We start from the raw sequence: 25,084 nt of genomic DNA, 5'->3' as shown, positions 1-25,084 counted from the left end.
AATCAGCACGTTCCTGTTGCTTGGCCATACACAGCATCTGCACCGGTCTGTTGCTTATTACTCTTGCCGAGAAACGGGCGCCGACTGCATTAGTGTGCCAGCCTTGTTACGACATGTGGAACACTGAAGATGCTGCCGAGGATCTACGCGCAATCAAAATCACGCCTTATTTTTTGCAATGTCGTCAAATATTGAAGGAGCTTTTGATGAAAACTTGAAGAGCTGAAAGCGATTGATCAGAAACGCAAGAATTGTGAAGCATTTAACACGAGCATAGAAAAAGCACAATAATAACGACCGCCATGCTGAGTTGTCAGAACACTAGATGAGACGCCTTCTCGTGGTTCGTAGAGCAAATACAAGTTATAGTAAAGTGAAATTTCTTATGACGCCACTAAAATGCAAATCTGCAAGTCACTTCCTTGTTGCTCTTTCACGAAAAAAAAAAACAAAAAACATTGCACTCTTTTCGTAATTTACCCACCACGAGCCAACATAAATCTACTGTAGTGCTTAATTGTTCCTATTTTGGCAAAAACGGTTACAAAACAAGGATAGTGACATCTTTGCGTGCTGTTAAACACTGAATGCATCATTCTTAATAAGAGTTAAATGTACCTCACCTTAAAAACTGGACAATTTTCCCACTACGATCTGAAACTGCACTGAATGCTGCGCTAAACCAGGTCTTACAAGTCTACGCCAGATATTTGGAATGAGTTTCAACATTAATTTCATTAATCGACACATAGCTACTTAAAGTGAAGGGTTATATATACGCACTGTTGCGGAGAGTTTTAACAGCAACTTCCTGGTCTTCTTCTCTCCCTTCCACCTTCAAGGTACCGATGTAAACACAACCAAAGTGACCTTTTGGCGGAGGGAAAAATAATGCGAAAAACGTGAAGTTAACACTCGAAAGCGGCTTAAAGAAACTCTGAGCCAGATCTTGAGCTTTGCGCGGGAACAAATTCAGAGTAGACCACCCTGCATATAAAAACCAGTCTAGCCTAGGTCTACACTATGACTTCCAGAAAATCTAATGTGGTCTTGTCCACTTTATTCTTTGTCGAAAGGGCACTCAGGAATAAGCAACACAATTATTTTCTCAAGAATCCTGGACCAAGCTATTTGTTTATTTGGATGCTTTGAACCAGAAAGTAACACGTGGGAGATGCAGATTCTAATGGCCTTCCATCAAGTTACCTCGCCCACATCGTCGGGAGGTGTGAGCCAATTCGTGAGGGATATAAGGGGAGCGACCAGATTGGCTTGCAGAGATGGCTGGCTATGCTGGCAGTCTCAAGGACACATACATAGGAGAGGGGCCATTGGGTATGCTAGAGAAGTGTGTGCGGATGATTGTGAAGCGTTAGCCAAAATGGGGAATGTGAAGTGACTTTCGTTACAAGCCTTTAGTGCAATGCGCTCGTGGCAGCTGTAGTCCGAGTTAAGTATACTAATGGTGACGTTTATGAATGAAACACGGATCTTGCTTTGTCTGCCACTGGTTGTTCGTCCGATAGTCACTGTACAAAGTCTTGCAAAATGTCCTTAATTGTAGGAAATCTGCCGAAATTATACACAAGGTTATTTCCATTCAAAAAGAACCGTGGTTGCAGATGATGCTCACGCCTGCTCCGATATAACCGTGTTTATTTTGAACCTTGTTGTCTACTTCTGGCTGATCAAATGCATAACTGTTTATTCGCTTCCCAGTGTTGGCTTAGTAAGAAACAGTTTCATAATGTTCGGGGTTGCATTTACTCTGACGTCACAGATTGGCGGCGTGTGTGGTGCGTCGGGGCGCGTGGCTCGCTATCGTGCCGTCACTCAATAGCCCGCTGCCGTGGCAGAGATTGGTCGCCCGAAGCAGCACTCGGTAGAATTTCGCGACGATCGCTATGAAGGTGAGCGGAAATAAGAAGTACGTAGAGATGTGGAGCGAAACAGTCACCGGCAAGGTAACTCTGACGGGAGAGCTAGTGATGTCTGGACGATGAGACAATGGCGCCAAGATCAGAATGCGCGCGCCCCCGAGAAGCGGAAGCTACCTGACGCAAGAGACGGGCGAACCACGATGGTGTCACTAGGGTGTTCAATCGTCAATTTAGAGCCAGCGTGGTCCAGATTACGGGCTCAGTGTGCGAAAGAGTTTCAATGGGTTTACGAATTTGAGCGATAGCCATCCGCTTAATCGCTTCATTCATCAGGAACAGCATAGTAAGACGTAGTTAAGCGACCAGCAGGCGCTGAAATTCACCGCATCTTGATGGTTAACAGGCGCTGTTTTCCTTTTTGTGCACTCAGTGTGCAGCCATCAGTATTACGGTAACTACCGCTGCTGCCACTGCTGAAAAAAAAAAAACAATGCACATGTGTTACCATTGGACAAATGGGTGAGGAAAGTAGGGTTCTTCTTGGCAACTATGACCGGATCCGGGCTTTGGTAGCGCTACTGCTACGTTAATGGTGCATGTCAGTAGAGAAACAGTATATAAGGTTCAGAGATATGTCGAATGCTAAATGCTGCATCCTGAATTTGGTGAACCTAAGTCAAACCTCGATATAACGAACACGGATATTACGAATTATTGGCTATATCGAACTCTTCGTAAATATTTTTGACTAATTCATGCAATTTCTACTTTATATATCGAACGCGGTTGACCCATGAAACGGGTATATCGAACTCCCCGGTGCCAAACTGCCCGTTCGGATGGCAGGCAGCAGGCGTCGCCGCACTGCACAAGTGACTGGTAGTGATGCGGCACGCGTTCGCACCAAGGTTTTCACTTTCATCTCGCTCTCGCCAACAGCGGCGTGTAGGGTTGCAGTCCGGTAGTCAGCACGCGTTCACGCCTCTAGCGTCTGTCGACAGCGCCATGGAAGCAGCACCGGTGGTTGTAAGCTTGCAGTAACAATCCTGCGCTCATGTCGTCTGTCGCGGAGGTGGTGAAAACAGCGACAGCTTTTGCTCTGACGTACCGCTTTCTACGCGACACAACTGTAATGCGGAGAAACCACAGTAGCCGGCGCTTAACCTGCGCTTTTGGTGCTGTGCGAGGGAGCCAACCTAACTGGCGCTCGGTTTTCGCGGTCTTCGGAATAGCCGCGAGCGTCTTCGAAACGCCACCAATACCTGGGAAAACATCTATCCGCTTCTCTTGTAAGGATCGCCAGAATTTCTGTCCTTTCAATGACTAAATTGCGCCGTTATTGCGCGTGTTTTGGACGAAATTTTATATTACGAATTTCGGCTGTAGCAAAATGTTTTACGATTTTTTACTAGTTCGCTATAACGAGGTATCACTTATTTCCGCACTAGACGAAATGCTCTCCACACAGCATCATTGGCAAGCGCTGTGCTCACCCCGAGGCGCTCCATAGGCGTGGTACATATATTGTTGTCTTATAGCCCCTTTTCACATATCTTCAGGGTAAAAGGGCAGCAATATGTAATGGGATGCAGCTGGCCATGAATTCCTATGCTTTGCTGTGCCACATCCGTCAGGTTGATTTCATTTCTTGTACACTGAATATCATAATCAAATACAGGAGTGAGATCTGATGCGGGAAATCTTACACAAATCACAATAAATGTTAAATTAGGTTGTACACTGTGAAACCAGCGCACGTGAGCATTAATGCTAAAGGAAATACACAGGAATGAATAAGCACTCAAGAACAGTGCATTCCAGTAAAAGGGAATCCACGAAGAAACCTAAGTTTCGTATTGGGGATGTCGAAAGGGGGGAATGAGGATCCTGTTTTAGCGGAATATTACATTCGGTGCCCGCTTAGCGGTGCACATGCGAAGTTTTAAACCACCGTCATAAAGCAACGCTTTCTAAATAGAGCGTTATACGCCATTTTAATACTCTGCACCTTATGCCTCTAATTTCACGGGTATCATAATTGTTTCTTTATACTTAGTATCGTGAGTAATGACTAAATTTATCTGTTTAAGGTACCTTGACCGATGACCGGACCCAGTTGCAAGAGCTCTCTCTTGAAGAGAAGCTTTTCGGCTTCAAGTATGGCTTTAGTTTCCTCATCAATTTCAAAAGCAGGTTCTATTTGAGGCTGCTGGGCGGCAGAGTTGCTTGCTTGCAGGGAATCTGTGGGAAAGGAGAATGAAAAAGACTGAGCAACTTTCATCTGGCACCAACGAGAGTACTTTAGGCCTGGCTCACTAGGTCCTACTGGTCACCTAGAAGGTTCCAGGCGTTCCGTGAGGAAAGAATGGGCAAATGGAAAGCGTTCGTTCAGAATAGTTACGAGGCAGGAATGGCCTCCAGGTTAGCTTCTAGGTTTCCGCCCAGCGGGCAGTTTATTACTGGTAAGATGCAACTATTATACACTCTCCTATTGAGGGATATATTGGTAGCCTGTTAATGACCTAAGACTACCTGCCAAATGCAGTTCACCTCGTTCTTATCCTCCTAACTGCTTCACTATCGTGGCCTGGGCCACTATTGTGGTCTCGAGTTAGGGACTGAAGTCCTTAACTGCCCTTAGCAGACTTGTACATTGCCCGAGTTTTTTTGTCAGTAATTAGTTTATAAACATTAATATTTATCTCCAGCCTAGATCCGTCCACTAGACGTCCCTTAAAATAATTAGCCGGGCAATGTCTCCAGTGAATAGACTACTAATGTATTCGTTTATTAACTTTTATCGTGAACCCTTTCCTGTCCAGTTCTCTGAATGGCTCGTATGAAAACGGGAACGGGATGCATATCAGTGGGAGATTGTGATTTCCTGCCTACCGCCTTTCCTGATTTGGATTTTATTGCTTTCGTTGTGGATGACTGTGGTCGGTGTGCAGTCCCGATAGATATTTCCCAACAATATTGTATGTGCCCTGTCTACACACTGGTTCCGTAGTATCTGCATAACTGCTTGTGCTCCAACTAAATGGTTTCTCGTAAGCTATATGCAGACTATATATAAAATGTTTTCTTCACATTTTTACATCGCTTGTTTGATGGTGCATAAATGGTGCACTGTTGAGTATCCTTTACGGAAGCCAACCTAGAACCTTTGCTGTCTGAAGTCTAAGCATGCCCTGATTCTATTAGCGATTATCTTAGTAAATTGGTCTCTAATATTTCAGAGCCTTGATACCTCTTTCTTATGGATTAGTATAAGGCTAGTGTTCTTCCAAGCAGGTGGTATGAGCGATGCCGTGAGGCAGTGCGTATGCAGGCTGCGAAGTTTTTGTAGCACAGTTTCATCGTCTTTAACAAATTTGCCCTTCGTTGATCGCCACCTGTGGGCTGTTTGATTTGAATTGAATTGCCTGTAAGCCATTTTTGACTTCCTCTTTCGTTACTGGCAGGATATCCAGTACCTCGACACCTTTGCCTTTGTCATTAGCGCCGGGGTATCCGGCTATTGTGAAAACCTGTGTAGGATTCCTCGGTGACCTTGCTTATCTTTTACATGTTCGTAAAGACATTTCGAATTCCCTCCTTGTTTCTTAGAGCGTAAGTGACTCGAGCCTTCATTTATATTGGCCGATCATCTATTTTTTTAATGCGGAATAATTAGATGGCTCATATCGACACGAAAACTCGATGTCGTCCAAAGAGCGGCAGCTTTACAAAGCTCGCGATTGGTCGAAACGATGTGACTTCATGAAAGGCCGAAAATACAAAGTGTTAATCAGTAATAGCCAGTACTAGTACTTACCACTGCACCAACTATAAAGGAATAAAACAGAATTGGAGTGGAATGAAAACCGAATTAAAATAAAATAGGAGTATAATTAAAATAGAATTAGAACAGAATTTGAATAGAATCGGAAAAGCATTGGAGTAGAATTGCAATGTCTTCACTTTAGTCGCACGTAAGTTCCTTAAGTGCCCCGGCAATTTTTATTTATCGCATTCCAGCTATCCTTTTTGCGCATCCTTATGACAAAGACGGCAATTAATAGTCTAAAATTATACTCATCGATGATTGTATTCAATATGCCGTAGTACCAAACCTTGTCTGTAGGATAGAGCAACCTTAGCAGCTTTCCAAACGCCTAGCACTGACGCAGAACCTTCGGCGCGGATTTTGCTACAGAAAGTGTGCGTGTGCATCTATCTACCCGTCTATCCGTCCGTCCATCTCTTCATTTCTCCGTCCCTCCGTCCGTCTCTCTGTCTGTATTCCACCTGAATAAAAAGCTAGCATATCAAATTTACTCATTGATTCCTTCACCGGCACCTTTACTTTAGAGGGATTCATCGGTACCGCTCACTCTTTTAACTCTTTATTTTATTGACTTAATTTAAAGCTCTTAATAAGGTTAATTTATGCGCCACTAAGGCATTAAATCATGTTCCGTTTCCCATATTTCTTCTCGTGCCACGTCCCTGTAGTGGTAACGGGTTTCTCAGACTGACAGCTCATTTGCTGGCTCAACGAAAGACGTAAGGATAATGGGAAGTAGATAAGTGCTCTCACTATTGCTTGCGCTGTGCCGAGAAATGTTCTCGTGGATACGGCAAGGCGGCGAAGTCCTTCTGGACTTTAGTACCCTTAGGATAAAGCAGCATATGGGTAATATTAGTATCCCCAACATTGCGATGGCTACTAGAGCGATGGTGGGAAGAGTGCCAGACTCTTTGTCCAACAGGGTCAGTTTACCCATCGGGTAGCTTTGTCCGGCGTACACCACCTGCGGAAGAGAGCGATGGGTACGGATCAAACAGAACAACTCTTTTTAGAAATGCCATACGAGAAACATCGCCGTGAAGTGCAAGGCAAACACAAAAACGCAAAAAATATATTTGGTGCTGGAGAGGAAATACAGGGGAGGCTCATTAACACACTGAAATACTGGTCCTCGCACCTTTGAAATGAAACTCAAGTTCAGTAGTATTCGGTGTCCCTTATTTAAGACCTTGTTTTGCTGTTCATTTTATTGCGAAAGCAACGGCCTCTCGCGTAGTGGCGGCCACTTGGCACGTTTGACCTTTAGAGTGACCCCTGACGTCATACCATACCTAGCGACGTCACAGCATGACGTCATACCAGGAGCGAGAGACGGGCTACCAACTCCGCTCGTCCGGTAACGACGGTCGCTTGGCACGGCACGCGCCGCGCTCCTCCCGCTAGAGGCGCTGCATATGCCGTATAAAACACCTGCTTTCGCAACCTACCAGGCTTGACCAAAGCTAAGCCCCCGCCAATTTTTTCGTTGCTCACGCGTAATCTGGTGCGCACTGTATGCGTACAGTTGAGTGAAAAATTTATTGGATCTTTCAAGGGTTTCGCGGGTGTGAAGTCTCCGTCGTCTTCTCTGGCGCTGGCGACTTGAGGCTTCTCGTCAGCATGGGTGGGCCCCTATTCCAAGGCTCCACTGAGTCGTGCTGCATCAGTCGCGTGCTGCACGAAGGCCCTTTGGGTCGCGAGCTCGCCGCTGGTGAGCCGACTCTCCCATTGCTCCGCACTCGGGTATTCGTGTTGGTGGAATGCTTTGTGTCGTTCGCATTCCCACGTGATATGATAAAGTGTAGGTGTGGCATCGCACCAAGGGCAGGTGGCTCTGTATTGTGTCGGGAACATCTTATTAAGTATGTGTAGGTTAGGAAAGGAGTTGGTCTGTAATCTACGCCAGCCGGTCGCTTCCTCCTTTGTTAGGGCTTTGTGTGGTGGTGGATATCTAATTCTAGCTCCCCTATGCAAGTGCAAGGTCTCTGCGTATCTCCCCTCGCAAGCCTGTAGGCGGAGCTCCGGAGCATTTGACTGCCCTGCTCGGAATGCGTTACGTGGGACCATTGCCGAAAAACATGCGTACAGTTGAAGAAAATGGGATGTAAGAACTGCTCATAATCTTTTTTTCTGGGGGGGGATATTGACACGTGACCTGTGACAAACGTAAAAGATTTGTATAATACTTCAGCTATGTGTTATGAGATGCAAGAATTCCCCTTAAATTTTTGGAGTCATACTATTACGTGATCCATGATAAATCTAGAAGCTATGCATAATATTTTGACTGTCAGTTTGGCTATTATAACGAGGGAGCAGTTTGGCTATTATATGCCAAGTATACCGTTAAAGAGCATGTTGAGTGCGCGATGCCTGGAGGCATTAGCAGTGGAGGTAGCGTGGAAGGAACGACATAGCACAGCATAGACAGTGAATATCACGCAAGATGTGTTTTGATTACCAGTCTGCTGATGCAGTTGAATCATGGAAGTAAAACAAAAAAAAACAAAAAAACGTGACAGCTTTGAAGCCCACTCATAAAAAAATAGAAGAGAGAAAGTCGCACCCCATGTGCGAAGGTATGGCGCGTTCTGTTGTCGAAGGCTGGGTCTCGGGTTTCAGATGAGGCCAGCTTTGGCGTGCTTCGAGAGAGAAAGGGAAAAGGAAACTGTTTGAAGAGCATTTGGGTTGCGGGGGCTGACTGCACGACGCGACACTCTTTCCTGAGTTTCTTTCCCAGACAACACCAAACGTACTGAGGACGTCCTCAAATGTTCAGAACGTCCTCATCCTGAACAGGACATTCTGGGTACTTTTTGAGTGCATCACGACCAAACATCCTCATGAGGATGTCCTCAGTTTGTACTTTGCTGAACGATTCGAGAATAGAAATTCCTCAAATGTCCTACAAACGTCCTATCGCAGGACAATATTGTGGCATACTGAACTGAGATAAAACAAGCTTTATCCCTCACACTCTGCTTTCGTTGATTAAAAATTGCAGGTGTATTCAAAATAAATTTGCGTACAAATATATTGATGGAAACCGTTGTGTCTAAATATGTGCCTTCAGGAGGTATCAAGATATTTTGGCTTTTAAACCTGTTCTTATGTACTGCATGCTTCTGGTGGGGTTGGACTGTTTTGATTTTGGGGTATTCTTCCAAGTGGCTTTTGCACTGAATTGGCAGAGTTCAACTCCTGAAGGAGTTGTAGTCATCGCTGTATGAACATATTTCACGAAGAACAACCTGTATGTACCAGCAAATGCAGTAAAGAAACCAGTGCAGAACATGGCGAAACATTTGCAAGATTTGTTTGCTAAAATCCAAGACAAATGAAGCAAAATAAAGCTGTTTCACAATCCCTGTGCACACTTCGTCCAATCATTAAGCAAATAATGACCCACATTCCCTGGGCTAAAACGTCCTCTGATGTCCTGAAAACATACTAAGAAGCCCCTTCAGAGGAAATTTGAGTATGAGGACATACTCAGGCCGAACAACAGGACTATGTGAGGACTTGTTGAGGACCAGTAGAGGCCGTCCTCAGGACAATGAAATGTACTCAAAAATTAGTCCTCAGGACGTCCTGAGGATGATTTTTGTTGTCTGGGTTTTGTCCTCCATTATTTTAATGGCTCCTAACGAGGAGAGCGGGGCATGATTGCTTTTAGAGCGCAACTCTTATGCGCCCGTTCGTGGGTTTAGCCGCGTCGCCGTTGGTGTAAACGAGCGCGAGGGGAGGGAAGGAGGGCGAGGGAAGCGCACCCGCGCTTCCCTCGAGACGAGTTGTGCCGAGCGAACGAAAGTACCGCCACACGCTCCCCCCCCCCCCCCCCCCCCCCTCCTCCCACTCGTCCCAAACACTGTAGTCATGTGCCTCACACGGCGGCGCCCCGCGATGACTACAAGCACGCCCACTGTGACCGACGCGGCGGCCACTCCTCTTTCCCTGAACACTGCAGTGGGCCAAAAAGGTTAAAAAAATGTGTCTCTTGTTCGCACCCAGTCAAACCTGGTGAAGGTGCCGATACGGTGCCGAAACATCGGTTTTCTCATAAGCCTTTGGTCGGAGTGTCCTTTTTCTCTCCTGCAAATTTGACCACGCCTTCCTTGGTCCGTGGATGCACAGCTTTACAGTCTGGTTTGCTTTGGTTGATGGGGTTTAACGACCCAAAGCGACTCAGGCTATGAGAGACGCCGTAGTGCAGGGCTCCGGAAATTTCGACCACCTGGGGTTCTTTAACGTGCACTGACATCGCACAATACACGGGCATCCAGAATTTCTCCTCCATCGAAATTCGACCGCCGCGGCCGAGATCGAACACGCGTCTTTCGGGCCAGCAGCCGAGCACCGTAGCCACTGAGCCACCACGGCGCCTCGCTTTACAGTCTACCAGAACATGTTTAGTGTTTGCTACACTTTTCACGCATGCTACACAAATGTCACCTCCCTGTTCGTGCTTACTTCTGTGTTGTATCGTTCTAAAAAAAAAAAAAAGGAGCCCACCGCCTCTTGAATTATTATACAGCGTTCACTTGCGGATTCCGCTCTTTCCAGCTCTGAATCCACGCTATAATTCTTTAGTATTGATTTTCACTGTTTCGCATTATCTTTTTTTTGCGAACTTTCTTTTCTGTGTTCCTGGTAACTGCCTATTTCTTGTTGTCTTGTAGCCTGTCGTAAGCTTTGTAGTCGTTTTATTCCATGACGTGTCCATGTTTTCACTGAATCACCAACCATCATCATCATCCGCCTGACCACGCCCACCTCAGGCTAAAGGCCTCTCCCATATCAGCACACATCGCCTTTTACGGCTTTTTTGTCGTTCTATTAGCGCCTAGAGGCAATTGTTCTCTAATGTCTAGTATTTATAGCACCTCTGAGATTTCAAATAGAGTATCGCGTTTGCAAGTTTCAGGTCAGGAGTCATTGCACCGTTCCAGAGCTCTCGTACTACTTCATACCTGTTGAATTCCCATATTGATCTAGGCTTTATTATGGCCATGTTCCTCTTTCATTTTGTCTTGAAATGTTCCTTGTGGATATTTAAATATTCTCTTTCTTCATTAATCCACTCTCCCAGAGATCCGTACTTCTCTGCACGCAGTATTTCTCTTCCCTGTACAAGTACTGTTCCAGTACACCTCTAATTTAATACAGTTGCGCCAGTTGTTTCAACGCTGAATTCCAAACGAATGTTTGCAGACTAAGCATTTTCTTCGCATTGATTCGGCGATGCACAGATTACTCGAGATCCACCAAGAAGACAGAGACAATATTGTGCTGCTACCTGATATGAAATGAATAACGTTTATCTTCGTGACGTTGCCACTGTATTAAAGTTGTACCGGTACTTTATTGCTTTCAGTTGACCTCAACAAGGGGAATTTCTCTAAGCAGTGAGAAAATATGTGTTAATTGTTATCACATGCCGCTTTAACTCTTCGAAACGAAAGATCAGGGACAACTCGAAATCAACGACTTTACAGTGCGTGGAATTCAAACAGCAACTAGGCCGTTGTTGTGCTAGAGGCATCTTTACGATGAGAAAATTACAGGTATGCTCTTTTTGAGGATTGATGCTTACCTCAAATGTGTTAGATGAACCAGGGACTAAAAGGTCACTGCTAAGCCGGCAGACCACTGTGCGAGGAGTTATCTTGGTGAATATACATTCGTGATCGACACCATTCACACGGACGGGAAGCTTGTCACTACCAGTAAAAATGTCCAAGTTCTTTCCCTAAAAAAGAGTGCATGCGGCAGCGTGAGCAACACGGGAACAGGTACTGCAGGCAGAAAAATATACAAGCTTAAGACATGACTACTTTGTCAGACATTAGGGGCACACAAAATCGAGGTGTAGACCACGATTTACTGATTAGGCTTCTGAGATAAAAGATGAGTCATTTTCACCGAAAACATGAGCTTCGAAAATGTAGAAAATGCCTTAAAGGTATTGTACTGGTAGCGAAAAGAAAGTTGAATTCCGGCATCGCTCACAGGAATTCTTCGCGGGTCAAGATTCGCCGAGGCTGCTTAGGTGCTTTGTGAAAGTTCTGTTCCATAAATCTGCTCTTCTTCTCGCTACAAGGAAGTGCCACTTGCGCGTAGCAGGCACAGACAAAGAGACAGACAACGTGTTTTCGCCGAAAGTTGACAATACTGCTAGCGCATGAAACAAAAGGATATGGACTTCAGTAATACAATGTTCAACCTGGAAATTAACATGCAGAAAACCAAAGTAATGTTCAACAGCCTGGCAAGGGAACAGGTGTTCATAATTGGAAGCCAGGTGCTGGAAGTAGTAAGAGAATATGTCTATTTAGGGCAGGTAGTGACAGCTGGTCCGGATCATGAGAGGGAAATAACTAGAAGAATAAGAATGGGGTGGAGCGCATATGGCAGGTTCTCTCAGATCATGAATGGCAGTTCGCCAATATCCCTCAAGAGAAAAGTATGCAACAGCTGTATCTTACCGGTACTCACCTATGGGGCAGAAACGTGGAGGCTAACAAAGAGGGTTCAGCTTAAGTTAAGGACAACGTAGCGAGCTATGGAAAGAAAAATGATAGGTGTAACGTTAAGGGATCGGAAGCGGGCAGAATGGGTGAGGGAACAAATGCGGGTTAATTACATCCTAGTTGAAATCAAGAGGAAGAAATGGGCTTGCGCAGGGCATGTAATGCGAGGGCAAGATAACCGCTGGTTCTTAAGGGTAACGGAGTGGATTCCAAGAGAAGGCAAGCGTAGCAGAGGGCGGCAGAAAGTTAGGTGGGCGGATGAGATTAAGAAATTTGCGGGAATACGTTGCCCGCGGCTAGCGAAGGACAGGGTCAGTTGGAGAGACATGGGAGAGGCCTTTGCCCTGCAGTGGGCGTAGTCAGGCTGATGATGACGATTGAAGGAGTCAGTGTCCACACCTTGATTTCAATTGATGGATCGCTGAGGTTGACGTCTTTACTCCCTCAGGAAAAGAATGAAATTGAGGCGGGGGCAGATAGACGAAATCAAAGTGTCGCCTCTCTCCTAATGGCAGATGCAGCTCGTCCATACGAAAGCTAATCTGAGCCAGAATGTGTAGATCATTTGCTTCCAGCTCGTCATTGCTGATTACAGAGAACTCCACCAGTGGTGTTCCAGGGCACATCATCTTCTGGCCGTTCTCCATGGCTTGGCATACCTACAAGGCAAAAGAGGAGTGGACATATTTTCGAAGGACGGCGAGTGTTTTGTGTGCATCATGTGTAGTTATATTTGAGGTGTGCAGTTACAACCGCGCATATTCAAGGTCCGATAATCCACCGTCAGAGAAGTATGGCGGTATATAAAGTAGAAAGCTTGCAGCGTTGCTAATGGCAAAGTCAGGAATGGAAGCTCGAGGCTGATAGTGGTGAATGTACTTTTGAACGTTCACTGCTATCCAAAATTCGCTCTGCTTTATTGCTGATACTTTTAACGCTACACGATTGACAGCAGCTGTATATACGAAAATAGGGCTCTCCTTCTCTAAGCGATTTTTTCACTCTTAATAAGTATGCTGTGGGAAAAGCCTGTTAAAAAGTCGGATATTCTCTCGCCAGTGTATTTCTGGATGAAGAAAGTGCGCTGAGGCCTCAAATCTTCCTGTCTTTCACTGGAGCTTACTTAACGTCGCGATGAAGTTGTCACTTAGACTGCGAACGCACCCCGCCTCGTAAATTTTGCCTCATAAAAGACAGCCACACAATATGACTATTTATTCTTTTTTGTCATGTTCTGGCTGTATCTTCTGTATCTTAATGAACACAAGGAGTGTAATTATTAAATGGGCGTGTCCTTAAATATAAATAGTCTTGAATAGGAAGCAGGTTTTCTTCAGATGGGGATCTGAGTTTCACAGGAAGCGCGGTCGACGGCTGCAGAGGTGGGACAGGGTTGCAGAGTTAGGAAGTTTCTTAGGATAGGATGGGAGAGGCTGCTTTGAGACACGCAGTTATTGAGATTAATGAGAAAGTTCTTTATTTTTATCATGCTTAGCTTCGTTGATAATGGCGACTATGAATAATGTTTCCTTTCTGTCCTTTGCGGGAAATAGGCCACAAGGACGGCCGGTATACTGTAAAATACCTGGCGAAAGAAATACCGCCGTGATAGTCCACAGGAAGAATATTTTGAATCTGATCCCTGTAGGATATCGGCAAAGCAGTGTTTTGAAACGGGAGATCTTATTTTGTACAATAATTTTTTTTTCAGCATCAACGAGTCAATGCTCATCGATACAAATCCTTCTAGCTTTCCCTGACGCATACCCCACCCTGAGTTCAAGGTTCTTTCTGGATGGTGGTAACGGTCCATGTCTTGAATTTGTTTCAAGAGGAGTGCGCCACATAAGATGCCATTATTTTAATCATACGTAGCCAGATATGGATGATTGTTCCCTGAAGCGTCTGCGAACCGGATCCATTTCTGTAATCTCCGGCGTAGAACTGGCGGACCATAAATGATTAAAAGTTAAAATGCCGTGCTTTGCGGACTATCAAAATATGTTGACTTCCATGATTTTAATTAAAAAAAATGTCATACAGCATTCTCTCCAACACGATCTTGGTTGTTTCAATGTTGTTGTTTTTTTACGGCCAATCTTTCGCTGTGCTTCTGTCACCATCGCGCAGCCTACTGCTTGCACGCGTGCTGAGTGGCATCTACTGCCATCTTGATTTTGCAGAATATGGTCTCCCACATTGTCATTCAAACGCAAATATCGGCCATGGCTAATCGAAGCATCTGACTTGCATAACGAATATATTTCTCAGACTTTCATACTGCAGGAAGGAAGGTAGAAAAAGAATATGCGTGCAGATAAGTCTCGATGTCTGTGAAAAGAAAAGCGTTCAATGTGCTGTGCACACCTGATTACTAACGCAATTCACATATTCATTGTGGTGAGCTCTATGGATTACAGGCTAGGTGCGGACATTCTAGAATATTTTGTTTTATTTGGCAGAATTAAGTCTTTCAGACTTTGGGACGTGTGTGGACTGTAGTATGAAATTAACAGCACTTTCGAATTGCAATGAGTACATCGATAACGAAGATTGATTACTTTAGAGGGACATCATGTGAAATCCAAAGCAGTTGAAGGTTGCAAGGGCAATGTAGATATGCTGAGCCAGGGAGCTTATTCTTTGGGCGGGAGCAGCCTCCTCAAGATAAGGACAAATGAAGATCAGCGAGAAGGTCTTGGTTCTGTATTAGACGTGCTTGGATGATGCTGAATATGATTACTATTGCGCCCTTTGAGAGGATAGGCAGCAAAGAATGTATTGGTTCTTTGGCCGAGAAGGCCGAGAACATGAAAATAAATCGGCGCGTCCATTTTGACGCGTGAACTCTTCCATTAGTATCATGCACAGATTCTTAACTGCCGAATTGGCAAATGCCAAGCATACATAAATGAAATTCAGAAGCGTGTTGCCCTGTTCTAGACAAGAAAGCAACCGTGACCGCTGTGCTGCCTGCTTTCACGTTATACCCCGCACAGTAAAACGGACAGCCCACCGTCCTAGTCCCCAATCATTTTTGGAGAAAGTATTAACGTAATTCGGCAGGGTTATGTCATTGAGGTTTCGGTTTGCGACAGGGATAATACAAGCTATTACTATCACCATCAGCAGTTCTATTACTGTTACTCCAACACTTCCGCTCTTGCAACTGCGTTTACTAGAGCTAGAATTTGTGATGCTGCTAGTATTACTACTACAACCGCTGCTTCTTGTAATATATCACTAAAACTTCAACTACTGCGCTGCGAATTGTACTGTGATATTAAGCGCTTTACAGGAGGAGGAGGAGGAATAAGAGGAAAGGCAGGAAGGTTAACCGGAAGAATAATCGGTTTGCTACCCTACACGAGGGGAAAGGCGTGAGGGGATAAAAAAATTAAAAAGAAAGGAGAGTAACAGAAAATTGAAGCCACATGAAAGTTAGCATTCGTGAAGTCACAGCCTATCATGCAGGCCAGAAGTCCGCAAGAAGCGGAGCAGTGCCTTGGAGGCCATCACCGCCTACGACCGCGGCGGCCAGTGGCCGAGAATCTTCATTTCCGTCAGTGGGCGTGCATCTAGACGCCCCAGCGCACGGCTGAGAGGCTGACTTTCGATGCCGTAGGCAGGGCAGTTACAAAGAATGTGGGATATAGCCTCCTCATACCTGCAGATGGCACATGCAGGGCTATCAGCCATACCGATCAAGAAAGAGTAATCGTTCGTGAGAGCTACACCAAGTCACAGGCAAAACAGTAAAGTTTTTTCGCATCGTGGTAGGCCGGATGGAAGCCGGAGCTTCAGATCTGCGTGCAAGGATTTTAAACGTGAATTGGAAAATTGGCCGGAATTCCACGCAAGCACTTTACACATTCTGACAAAACTATCATTGCAAATGAAACTTACTGATATTACTTTCTATTTTATTACGAGAAACCTTGCGGCTTCACATTGCTCGCAGTTGAATCAGTCTGTGGCCAGTGTAAGCATCTACAAGGCCTTCTCCACAAGGTTGCTTGAACTACCTTTTACCTTACAAACTCACTAACTCTGAACTTCCTGCCTTCCCGTTCAAAGATATATCAACTCACCTTTTTGATCTCTTCTTGCTTCGTACCATTCAAAGAGGTGACTCGAGTCACAATAACGGCATTAGAGACGCTGTCAAGGTGGCTGCCCTTCACAGTAACAGTGAAGCTTCCACTGCAAACGCGGGACAGCACTTTTTACAGTGACAAATTGGAAGAACGCTCAAACACTGAGAAGAAGCCACTCCTTTGTAGTCTTCAAGCAGTATTCACCGCATGTGCATCTTACGCGCAGTTCCAGAATGAATGTGTCGAAGCTGCTTTCGAGACGATATATCGCGCTGTAAGCTAAGTAGTCTGTCTCTCCACTCCATGAAATTCGATTTTGAGCAGTTTGAAAGTTCTCAAGCTCAGTTTATTAAAAGTTTAACCTGCCATACGCACACGGTCGACTTAAAAACGTCTCTGGCTGCTTTCAACAAAATGTCCATTTGTATTGAAACCTAATGAAACTTGTTTGAGGAGCTGGTTTTTATAATCAAATTAGTATGGGTCGATTGTGTGCCACTTGCCTGTACATTGACCTCTTGGGTGCAATGTCGTTCACCACGACGTTCGACTTGAAGGTGGATTTGATGCCGATGTTGACTGCTTCTACGAAGGGAACCCGGACGTCATCTATTGTCACGGTGACAGGAGCCCCCTGCTCCACTTCGTCTCCAGCCACAGCGCTCGTTGAGCATTCCAAAAACGTGGCGTTTATCCTGTTTCCGACAAATCAAACTTTATCTGGACCGAGCTGGAAGTTCAGGGTAATTTCGCAGCGCTTTATTAAAATGTACGCGCTTTATCTTCTTCAGCTCCAAATACTGCGAAAATGGGAGTCACCGGCGACAATGAGGCAACATTAGCGCTTGCATTCAGCTCTCTGCCAGATTTTACCTAATGGTTCAGGCCAACTTTCGCTCTTCATGCAACTTCGGACCCGCCTCAGATGTCGTGGAACTTAAGCTGATTTTGCAAGCGTGCCTATGAGAGATTTTTGTCTTTTAAATTTCACGGCCAACGTAGCTGAGAACCGGTTTTGTTACGTACAGCAGAACCCTGCTGTCCAATTATTGAACATTGCTGCAAATGTGGGCATGCCAACAACAAAAATCCGTTGCTCCAGAAGGCAATGCGAATTTTACGTTTGCATTGTCATCTTTAATCACGAGCCTGCAACAATGGCTCTGGATAGCCTTTGTCAAAAGTATACAAGCCAGCTGGTTTGTGACAAGAAAAAACTGTGGGCGGCGTCCCCTAGAAGCCATAGGCGCTAACGGATAGATGATAATTGCTTTCGTAAGCGTACAGACTTTTGCAGTGCCGGCGATAAAAATTAAGCAGCGCTTCACGGCACAGATAAGAACACGGGAGCCTCAAAGCAGAAACACGTCGTAAGTGACAAAGAGAATGAGTAAAAACGCTTTGACAGAGCGACGCCAGTGATCCCTCGTCTCCTCTCCGGCACTGAACAAAAACTATAACAGAAAGTTGAGAAGACATGTGCGCATTCCGGCTACAGTGGGTTCATTGTCTGCTATAAATGCTCCAGAAACAGCAAGCCGTAATCAAGGTGTACGTTCGAACGTTCAGAATAAGCCCGCCTTACATGCCAAAAAAAAAAAAAATACAAGGGTACCTGTCTATGCGGCACACACTTTTGCCGATTTTCACGGAGCGTTGTGACCCTATGTCGAGATTAAAGCCGCTTACAGCGACTTTTGTCTTCCCGGATACTGGGTCATAAACTGGCGTCACATTAGTCAAACTAGCGGCCTAGAAGAAGAAAGGAAGACATTAAAACGTTAAACCAATGCTGAACGCAGGAAAATATAGAAAATCCTCCAAAATTATGTTAATTCAACCATTTTGCCTGTGCTTTTGCAGCAAAATGAATGGTGAGGCAGCGTTATGCGTGTTAAAGGGGCTCTGAAACACCTTGTGAGGATAGAACAATAACTGGCTTGATCACTACACTCTCTCGCCATGAATACCTGAGCCAAATAGACTTCTACACACAGCACAGAACCCACAATCACGCGCATAAGTGGGCGAGTCTTTTCGGGCGACCTTTTCGTGCTTGTGCCCTCCGCCATCGCACGTTCCTGCATGCTAATTCTGTTCAAAGATGGCGTTAGATTCTTTCGGGTGTCACGCAGCTACCATGGCCGGGGCCAGTGAGCAGCATCGCTCGGGCGGGTCAGGAAGGTCCGTCCCCGGGAAATCCCTCCCCCCCCCCCGGGGGGGGGATTACCGCACTCGTATGAGGTGGGGCCGGCGGAGGAGCGCTGACCTTTGAGCGTGGAAAAAGTTAGACAAGAGGGAAAGGCGCGAAGATGCTGAAATTCAAATTTTGACTACAGGTAACTCAGCGCCTACAAAACGCCTTAAAAAAATTTCTGCTGCAGGATACTTGTGTAGCGGCGTCATTTAGTATCCCAGGAACACCGCACCGTTAGGGAGAGTCCCTTTCAGAGCCTCTTTAAGCGTTCGCTACATTGGAACAAGAAATATGCGTTTCAGTGTTAGATGATTACTGAAGGATACTGACTTAAGCATATGTGCACTTGTGTCTCAAGCAGAGGAGGACACTTAATATTTTACATGCCCTAGTTGTTGGCCAGCTCACTGCGCGTCTCCGACCAAGCTTTCTGCTAGCTTATTTTTTTTCATAGACTAATTATGCCTAGCCTTAAATATGTTCTGCTATCCTTTTTTCAGACTACAGTGATTTGGGTCGCTTATCGTCACAATTAACTTTTGCGCTTAGTTATTTCAGCTATCTTTTGCAACTGGGATCACCAAACTCCAGGAAAGTGAAGTCAGAACTATACATACAATAAATCTGTCAGGTTATACAAACTCAATTTGGTATTCGGTGTAAGGCCTGCGAGTGTACTTGTCATGAAACTAAAGCCACGACACGCAAAGGAACCGGCATTAGCATGCACCATTAAAATGCAAAAAGTTAGGCTTTTCACCACGCTTACCTTGTACTCGAAGCCAGAAGGAATGGTGCGAGTTTCCAGCACATCGTACATTTTGGCGGAGTTCCTGTACATGTCGTTTACTGTTAGAACTATGTCCACTTTCGAGTTGTTTCGTCCTGGTGGAGTTGTGCACATCACTCTGAAAGAGGGAAAGTGAAACTATTCACAAGCTTTTTTTTTAGTGAATACAAGAAACGAAAGAAACAAATCTTAGTCATCTCGATCATCATCATCATCTTCCTAACTACGCCGAATGCACGGCAAACGCCTCTTTCATATCTCTCTAATCAACCCTGTCCTGTGTCAGCTATGACCACCTTATTCCCGCAGACTTCCTAATCTCATCCGCCCACTTAGCTTTCTGCCGCCTCCCGGTACGCTTTCCTCCTCTTGGAATCCAGTCTGTTACTCTTAAGCTGGTAGTTAATCCGATGCTAATCACTGCTAAATGGATGACTACTAGCTGTATTGTAAGTTTTTTTGCATAACATTGACTGTAAAAGTTACGCATGCCGCATAAGTTTTATCTTCTGTTCGCGTCACCTGCAAGAGATAATTTAATGTGCAGCTTCTCGTTTATGGGCGTAGACAAAATCTGTTTCCTGAGCGTAGAGCACGTACTATGAACCCTAGCCAGAGAAACGGGACGCTTGCGGGACTCATTTAGCCTCGAGTTCGAAACTGACGTGTCATGGCTCGGACATGAGCTCTCATAAATTGCCGTTCTTCATAGGTGTTTTTTTTTTTGTGCAAGAAAAGCCACAGGAGTTCTTAGAAAAGCTCACTTTGGAGCTGAGATATAATACATAAATGCGATTCTTTTATTATGAACCAAACATTAGTCTAGCCGCTATTTGTCATTTTGGCGCTAAAAGACAATGCATGGTAACTCATGAAGTGCGATTATCTGGCACACGATGAAGGCGCTCTTGTCACGTTGGCTAAGTACACATTTAGCATATGGCCAGAGTCCGGAGTTTCCGCTTTGTAGTACGCGGCCTTTAATGTCGGGGTTTTCCGCGGTAGCTCAGTGGTTATGGTGCTCGGCTGTTGACACCAAAGACGCGCGTTCGATCCCGGCCGCGGCGGTTGAATTTCTTTGGAGGAGAAATTCTAGAGACCCGTGTACTGTGCGATGTCAGTGCACGTTAAAGAACCCCAGGTGGTCGAAATTTCAGGAGCCCTCCACTACGGCGTCTCTCATAGCCTTAGTCGCTTCGGGACGTTAAACCCCATAAACCAACCAACCAATAATCATATAGGCGTTCTGATGTTCTAACATTGCACGGACGACCACCCCACGGCCTCTTTGTGCACCTAGGCTAAAGCCCAGACATGAACCTATATAGACTCGTGCCTGCTGGTCATAACTGAAGTTCTGATAGCCGAGCGAGTTGAAGACGGATGCATTTTTTTTTTTGCAGCTCCTTTAAACCAGGATGGTGGCAAGCCCCAGTTTCTCTAGAAAGTTAGATGCTCTGTTTATTTAGCGCTTTTAATGCTCCAATTCTGTTCTATTTTTTTTTTTCCCAGTTCAAGCTTCTTTATTCGGAGACACGAGAGAACAGTGCAAAAACAGATCTCGGCCGTGGCGGTCGAATTTCTTTGGAGGAGAAATTCCAGAGGCCCGTGTACTGTGCGATGTCAGTGCACGTTAAAGAACCCCAGGTGGCCGAAATTTCCGGAGCTCTTCACTACGACGTCCCTCATAGCCTCAGTCGCTTTGGGACGTTGAACCGCCATAAGCCATAAACCACAGCGGCTATAGAAAAGGTATTCGCGTCTCTTCAAGTGCAGCGCGATTGATCACAAATGCGGCAAGTTGGATGTGCTCCACCAGCTATCAATTAGGATATGTACCGCAATATTGGTTCAAGGTTGGCGCGCATGTATACTGACCGTTTCGAAGTCCAATGTACGATGTCGCACTCTTTGCCACCTATCAGGATCACAATGCTGCTGTCAGGCTCGTGCTCCGCTGCTCCAAGATTTTCGCCCTCTATCGTTAAAGGAGTGCCGCCAAATACAGACCCATTCACTGGACGTACCTGAAATGATGGCCGGCTGTACAAGCTCCAGAGCACCTCCGTTTATGACGCCGCAGTTTTAGTTCTAAACTCTTGGTTAGTAGGTATATAGTAAGCGTTAATATACTTTAAACATTTTGTTTGTTGCAAGAAAGACAAGTTACGGCCACGTTTTCCCGAAATAATTTTGACGCTGAATAATTAGCGTCTTATAAAGTGTCGCCTTGCGACGCAAGTTATCCTCGAATATTATCGTCGCTTTACCGGCCCGCACTTTATGATTTCTTTTCCGCTCTGTGTGATTGCTTACGCTGCCATTATATCCCTGCTTTCTGTTATGGTGTGTTCGACTTCGACGCTTGCAGGAATTAGTGGTAGGTCTTAGCGTTAGCTGAGAGGGACAATCAATATTGCCTAAGTTATATTTAGTAACTCTGTGTGGAATTGGTTTCTGAAACAGGTTACGGCCTTGCAGTAGAAATGTTGTAGGCAGTGCGTCACGGAAACACCTTGGAAAAGTCGAGCTTCGGAAAAGAATATATCTAGTAATGGTACAGACCTAGACCAGCGCGCACTCACGACTCGCACTGAATGCGTATTGTTAAAAATGATTGGCACGCGATATTTTTGTTTAAAAATGAATAATTCCTGCACATGCTCAAAGCATGAGAGGACGTAGGGGGGGGGGGGGGGGGGGGGGGGGGGAGGGGAGCGAACTGCATGTGGTACTGGTAAACTAAGTTTTTTTTTTTTTCGCCTCCGTCGAAACGCGGCCGCCGCGTTTCGATGGACGCGAAACTTAAAAGGCGCCCGTGTGCTGTGCGATGTCAAAACATGCATCCCGTCAACGACAAGGATTGCAGAGAGAAACGGTCTGAAGCCCTCGGCAGGCGTTTTAAAAACTATCCGATAGAAGACGTGGCCTACGTGGATGCAGCTAACTGCGGCAAGGGGAAAATGGTGATAACGGTAGCTAGCGCCGCAGCACATCTCCGAGTCGGCGCTGTTATATTTGTCGATGCTAGTTGCGTGTCCCACCAGGCATCGGGTACAGGATCACCGCCTCAGTGCCGAAGGAGGAAGGAACGTGGGCCGGAGACGGGGAGTAGGGGAAGTGAAGGAAAAACTGTATTCACATAATTACATTATTTACATAGAGCGGGACTGAGAATGGCTCTCAGTGGAAGGGGAACGTCTTCGTCAACCGTAGTCGACTGGAGCTAGCAGGCTTTTTTCAGCCACACTCACGGCCGAGTTAAATATCGTTCGGTTTCCCCAGATCCCTGGCTGGGGAATAATGGTCGACGAGCACTGTCCAATCCGATGGACCGAAGGGGACGTTCTTGTTACCGCCCACGGCTGGGCAGGTGCGAGCTTTTCCACTCTCCCGCAGCTGGGTCGATGAGAGGAGGAGATGCCGACTCATCCAGCCCTGCGGGAAAGGAATCTCCCGAAGACCTCCAGCAGGTGAATGAACTTGCTTCCCCGCCGATTGCCCAGAACGCGAGTCGGAGACACAGAATTCTTCAATTATCCGCCAGCGTGACCGGCGCCGGCCCGTCGCCTCCTCTGTGGTCGCTCGTACAATACCTCCGGCATTCCTGCTACACTAATCCGCTCAAGGAATTTCGCTGGGGTTATTGCTGACAATGGCCCCTGGCATTCTTGCTACACTAATCCGCTGAGGCTCGGAGGGGCATTCCAAGCATCCCACTTGCCATGGTCGTCGCGAGGTTGTCGACCTTGGTGATTGTTCACGGTAGCGTACTGATATATTTTGCCGTGCTAGTGGCGTGTCCCACCAGGCATCGGATCCAGGAGCACCGCCGCAGTGCCGAAGGAAGAAGGAAACGTGGGCCGGAGACGGGGAGTAGGGGAAGTGAAGGAAAAACTGTATTTACATTGTTACATGATTAATTACATTATTTACATACAGCAGGACTGAGAATGGCTCTCAGTGGAAGGGGAACGTCTTCGTCAACCGTAGTCGACTGGAGCTAGCAGGCTTCTCTCGGCCACACTCACGGCCGAGTTAAATATCGTTCGGTTTCCCCAGATCCCTGGCTGGGAAATAATGGTCGACGAACACTGTCCAATCGGATGGACCGAAGGGGACGTTCTTGTTACCGCCCACGGCTGGGCAGGTGCGGGTTTTTCCACTCTCTCGCAGCTGGTTGATGAGAGGAGGAGATGCTGACTCATCCAGCGCTGCGGGATAGGAATCTCCCGAAGTCCTCCAGCAAGTGAATAAACTTGCTTCCCCGCCGAATGCCCAGAACGCGAGTCGGGGACACAGAATTCTTCAATTATCCGCCAGCGTGACCGGCGCCGGCTCGTCGCCTTGGTGTGGTCGCTCGGACAATAACTCCGGCGCGTTCCCGGCCTTCGCCTCTATAGTGGTCACCTCCGCTCAAGGAATTTCGCTGGGGTTATTGCTGACAATGGCCCCTGGCATTCTTGCTACACTAATCCGCTGAGGCTCGGAGGGGCATTCCAAGCATCCCACTTCCCATGGTCGTCGCGAGGTTGTCGACCTTGGTGATTGTTCACGGTAGCTGCTTGATCGGGCCCACGTGGTCCGAAGTACAGTCACAACAGCACGTCCGCCGCCCGAAGAGGTCTCGTAGTGGTTGCAGCCAACGCTGCTGCGCGCAGAGACCTGGAGTTGTGTCCGTTCGGCTTTTGGTCACAGCTGGGCCCAAAGGTTCTTCTTGCTTCGTTGACAACTGTAACGGTCTCAACCAGCAAGGTACACAGCCCAACAAGCAGAAAGCGCCAAACCGACTTTAAGAACTGCCAAGCTGTTTTCGGTCGACAAAGTCTGTTTAGAGAAAATGAGCTGTCGCGTGAAATTTACGTCCTCCTCCGAAAGTTTCCAAGTTTGACCAAACCAGAATACACAGAGCTTGTTTAGCCAAAAGGGAAAAATTTCGTAAAATTTTGGAGGGGTGCCGTAGCACGATTGATGTCACAGAAAGCCACCGCCCGTGAGAGCACAAAGGGAAGGTGGAGCTGCTGAACACACATACAAAACAGACAAAAATGATTCCCGCTAAAGCAAAAAAAAAACAAAATACAAATTTGCATAGCGGATTAACGTCCGGGGAGTCAGGAAAGGGCATTACACGGGAAAGCTTCGGCTGAGGCCATCAGCGTTGCCATTACTCGCACCTTTCGGCAACGCATGTGACTGAGTCCCGCAATGCCAAGCTCCGAAATTTCGCTCTCATTTCGCATAGGAGAGTGCAATGAACAAAAGACAAAAAACAAGCATTAAACTCAATATGAGATTATGCGTCATATCCGCCCCTTGCGCGGCAGCGGTCCGACAGCTGCCTTAGCAGATGAGACATTACATAATGCTAGGAATTTCAGCTTGCATTTCTGTACAGGCGAGTTAAATGAACAAAAAGAAACAAGCAATAAACCGAACAGGATTATTCCTTGAAACCGTCCAGAAACAGCGTTACGATTCGAGGAATTTACTGGTTCCTATTCTTCAGCCGCCCCCTGCGCGGCCGCGGTCCGATAGCTACTCTAGCAGGTGCAAAATGACACAAGGCTAGGAATTTCAGCTTGGGACCCTTAACTGTTCCTCGTCCAAGTCTCGCGGTTCTGAAGTTTGGCTGACGCTCAGAAAGCAGAATGCGAGAAGGGAACGAACGGGTGCGAATGCCGTGCCAGCGTATCCGTCTCTCTCGGATCGGGTTCGCGCGTTGCGTTCTCTTGGCTTGTGTTCCCACGGGGCGGGT

At 46.3% G+C, this 25,084-nt stretch overlaps 1 protein-coding gene across 1 annotated transcript in view; it reads right to left on the bottom strand.

The window, feature by feature from the left end:
* Positions 1–25,084, bottom strand: part of LOC149359634 (hepatocyte growth factor receptor-like) — a 50,487-nt gene that overhangs the window by 5,206 nt on the left and 20,197 nt on the right. Inside the window, 11 exon segments of the mRNA XM_089567716.1 lie at positions 784–870; positions 3,975–4,121; positions 6,463–6,676; positions 11,306–11,461; positions 12,642–12,676; positions 12,679–12,901; positions 16,334–16,445; positions 16,843–17,034; positions 17,955–18,091; positions 19,306–19,444; positions 21,205–21,353. Of these exon segments, the coding sequence (XP_089423842.1) occupies positions 784–870; positions 3,975–4,121; positions 6,463–6,676; positions 11,306–11,461; positions 12,642–12,676; positions 12,679–12,901; positions 16,334–16,445; positions 16,843–17,034; positions 17,955–18,091; positions 19,306–19,444; positions 21,205–21,353 (1,591 nt within the window).

This window comes from Amblyomma mixtum, chromosome 2 (genome assembly GCF_055824585.1).
Source record: "Amblyomma mixtum isolate Tamu chromosome 2, ASM5582458v1, whole genome shotgun sequence".
In the NCBI taxonomy this organism is placed as follows: Eukaryota; Metazoa; Arthropoda; class Arachnida; order Ixodida; family Ixodidae; genus Amblyomma; species Amblyomma mixtum.
Note: the sequence above shows the minus strand (reverse complement) of the source record. Positions and strands in the feature narration are given on the sequence as shown.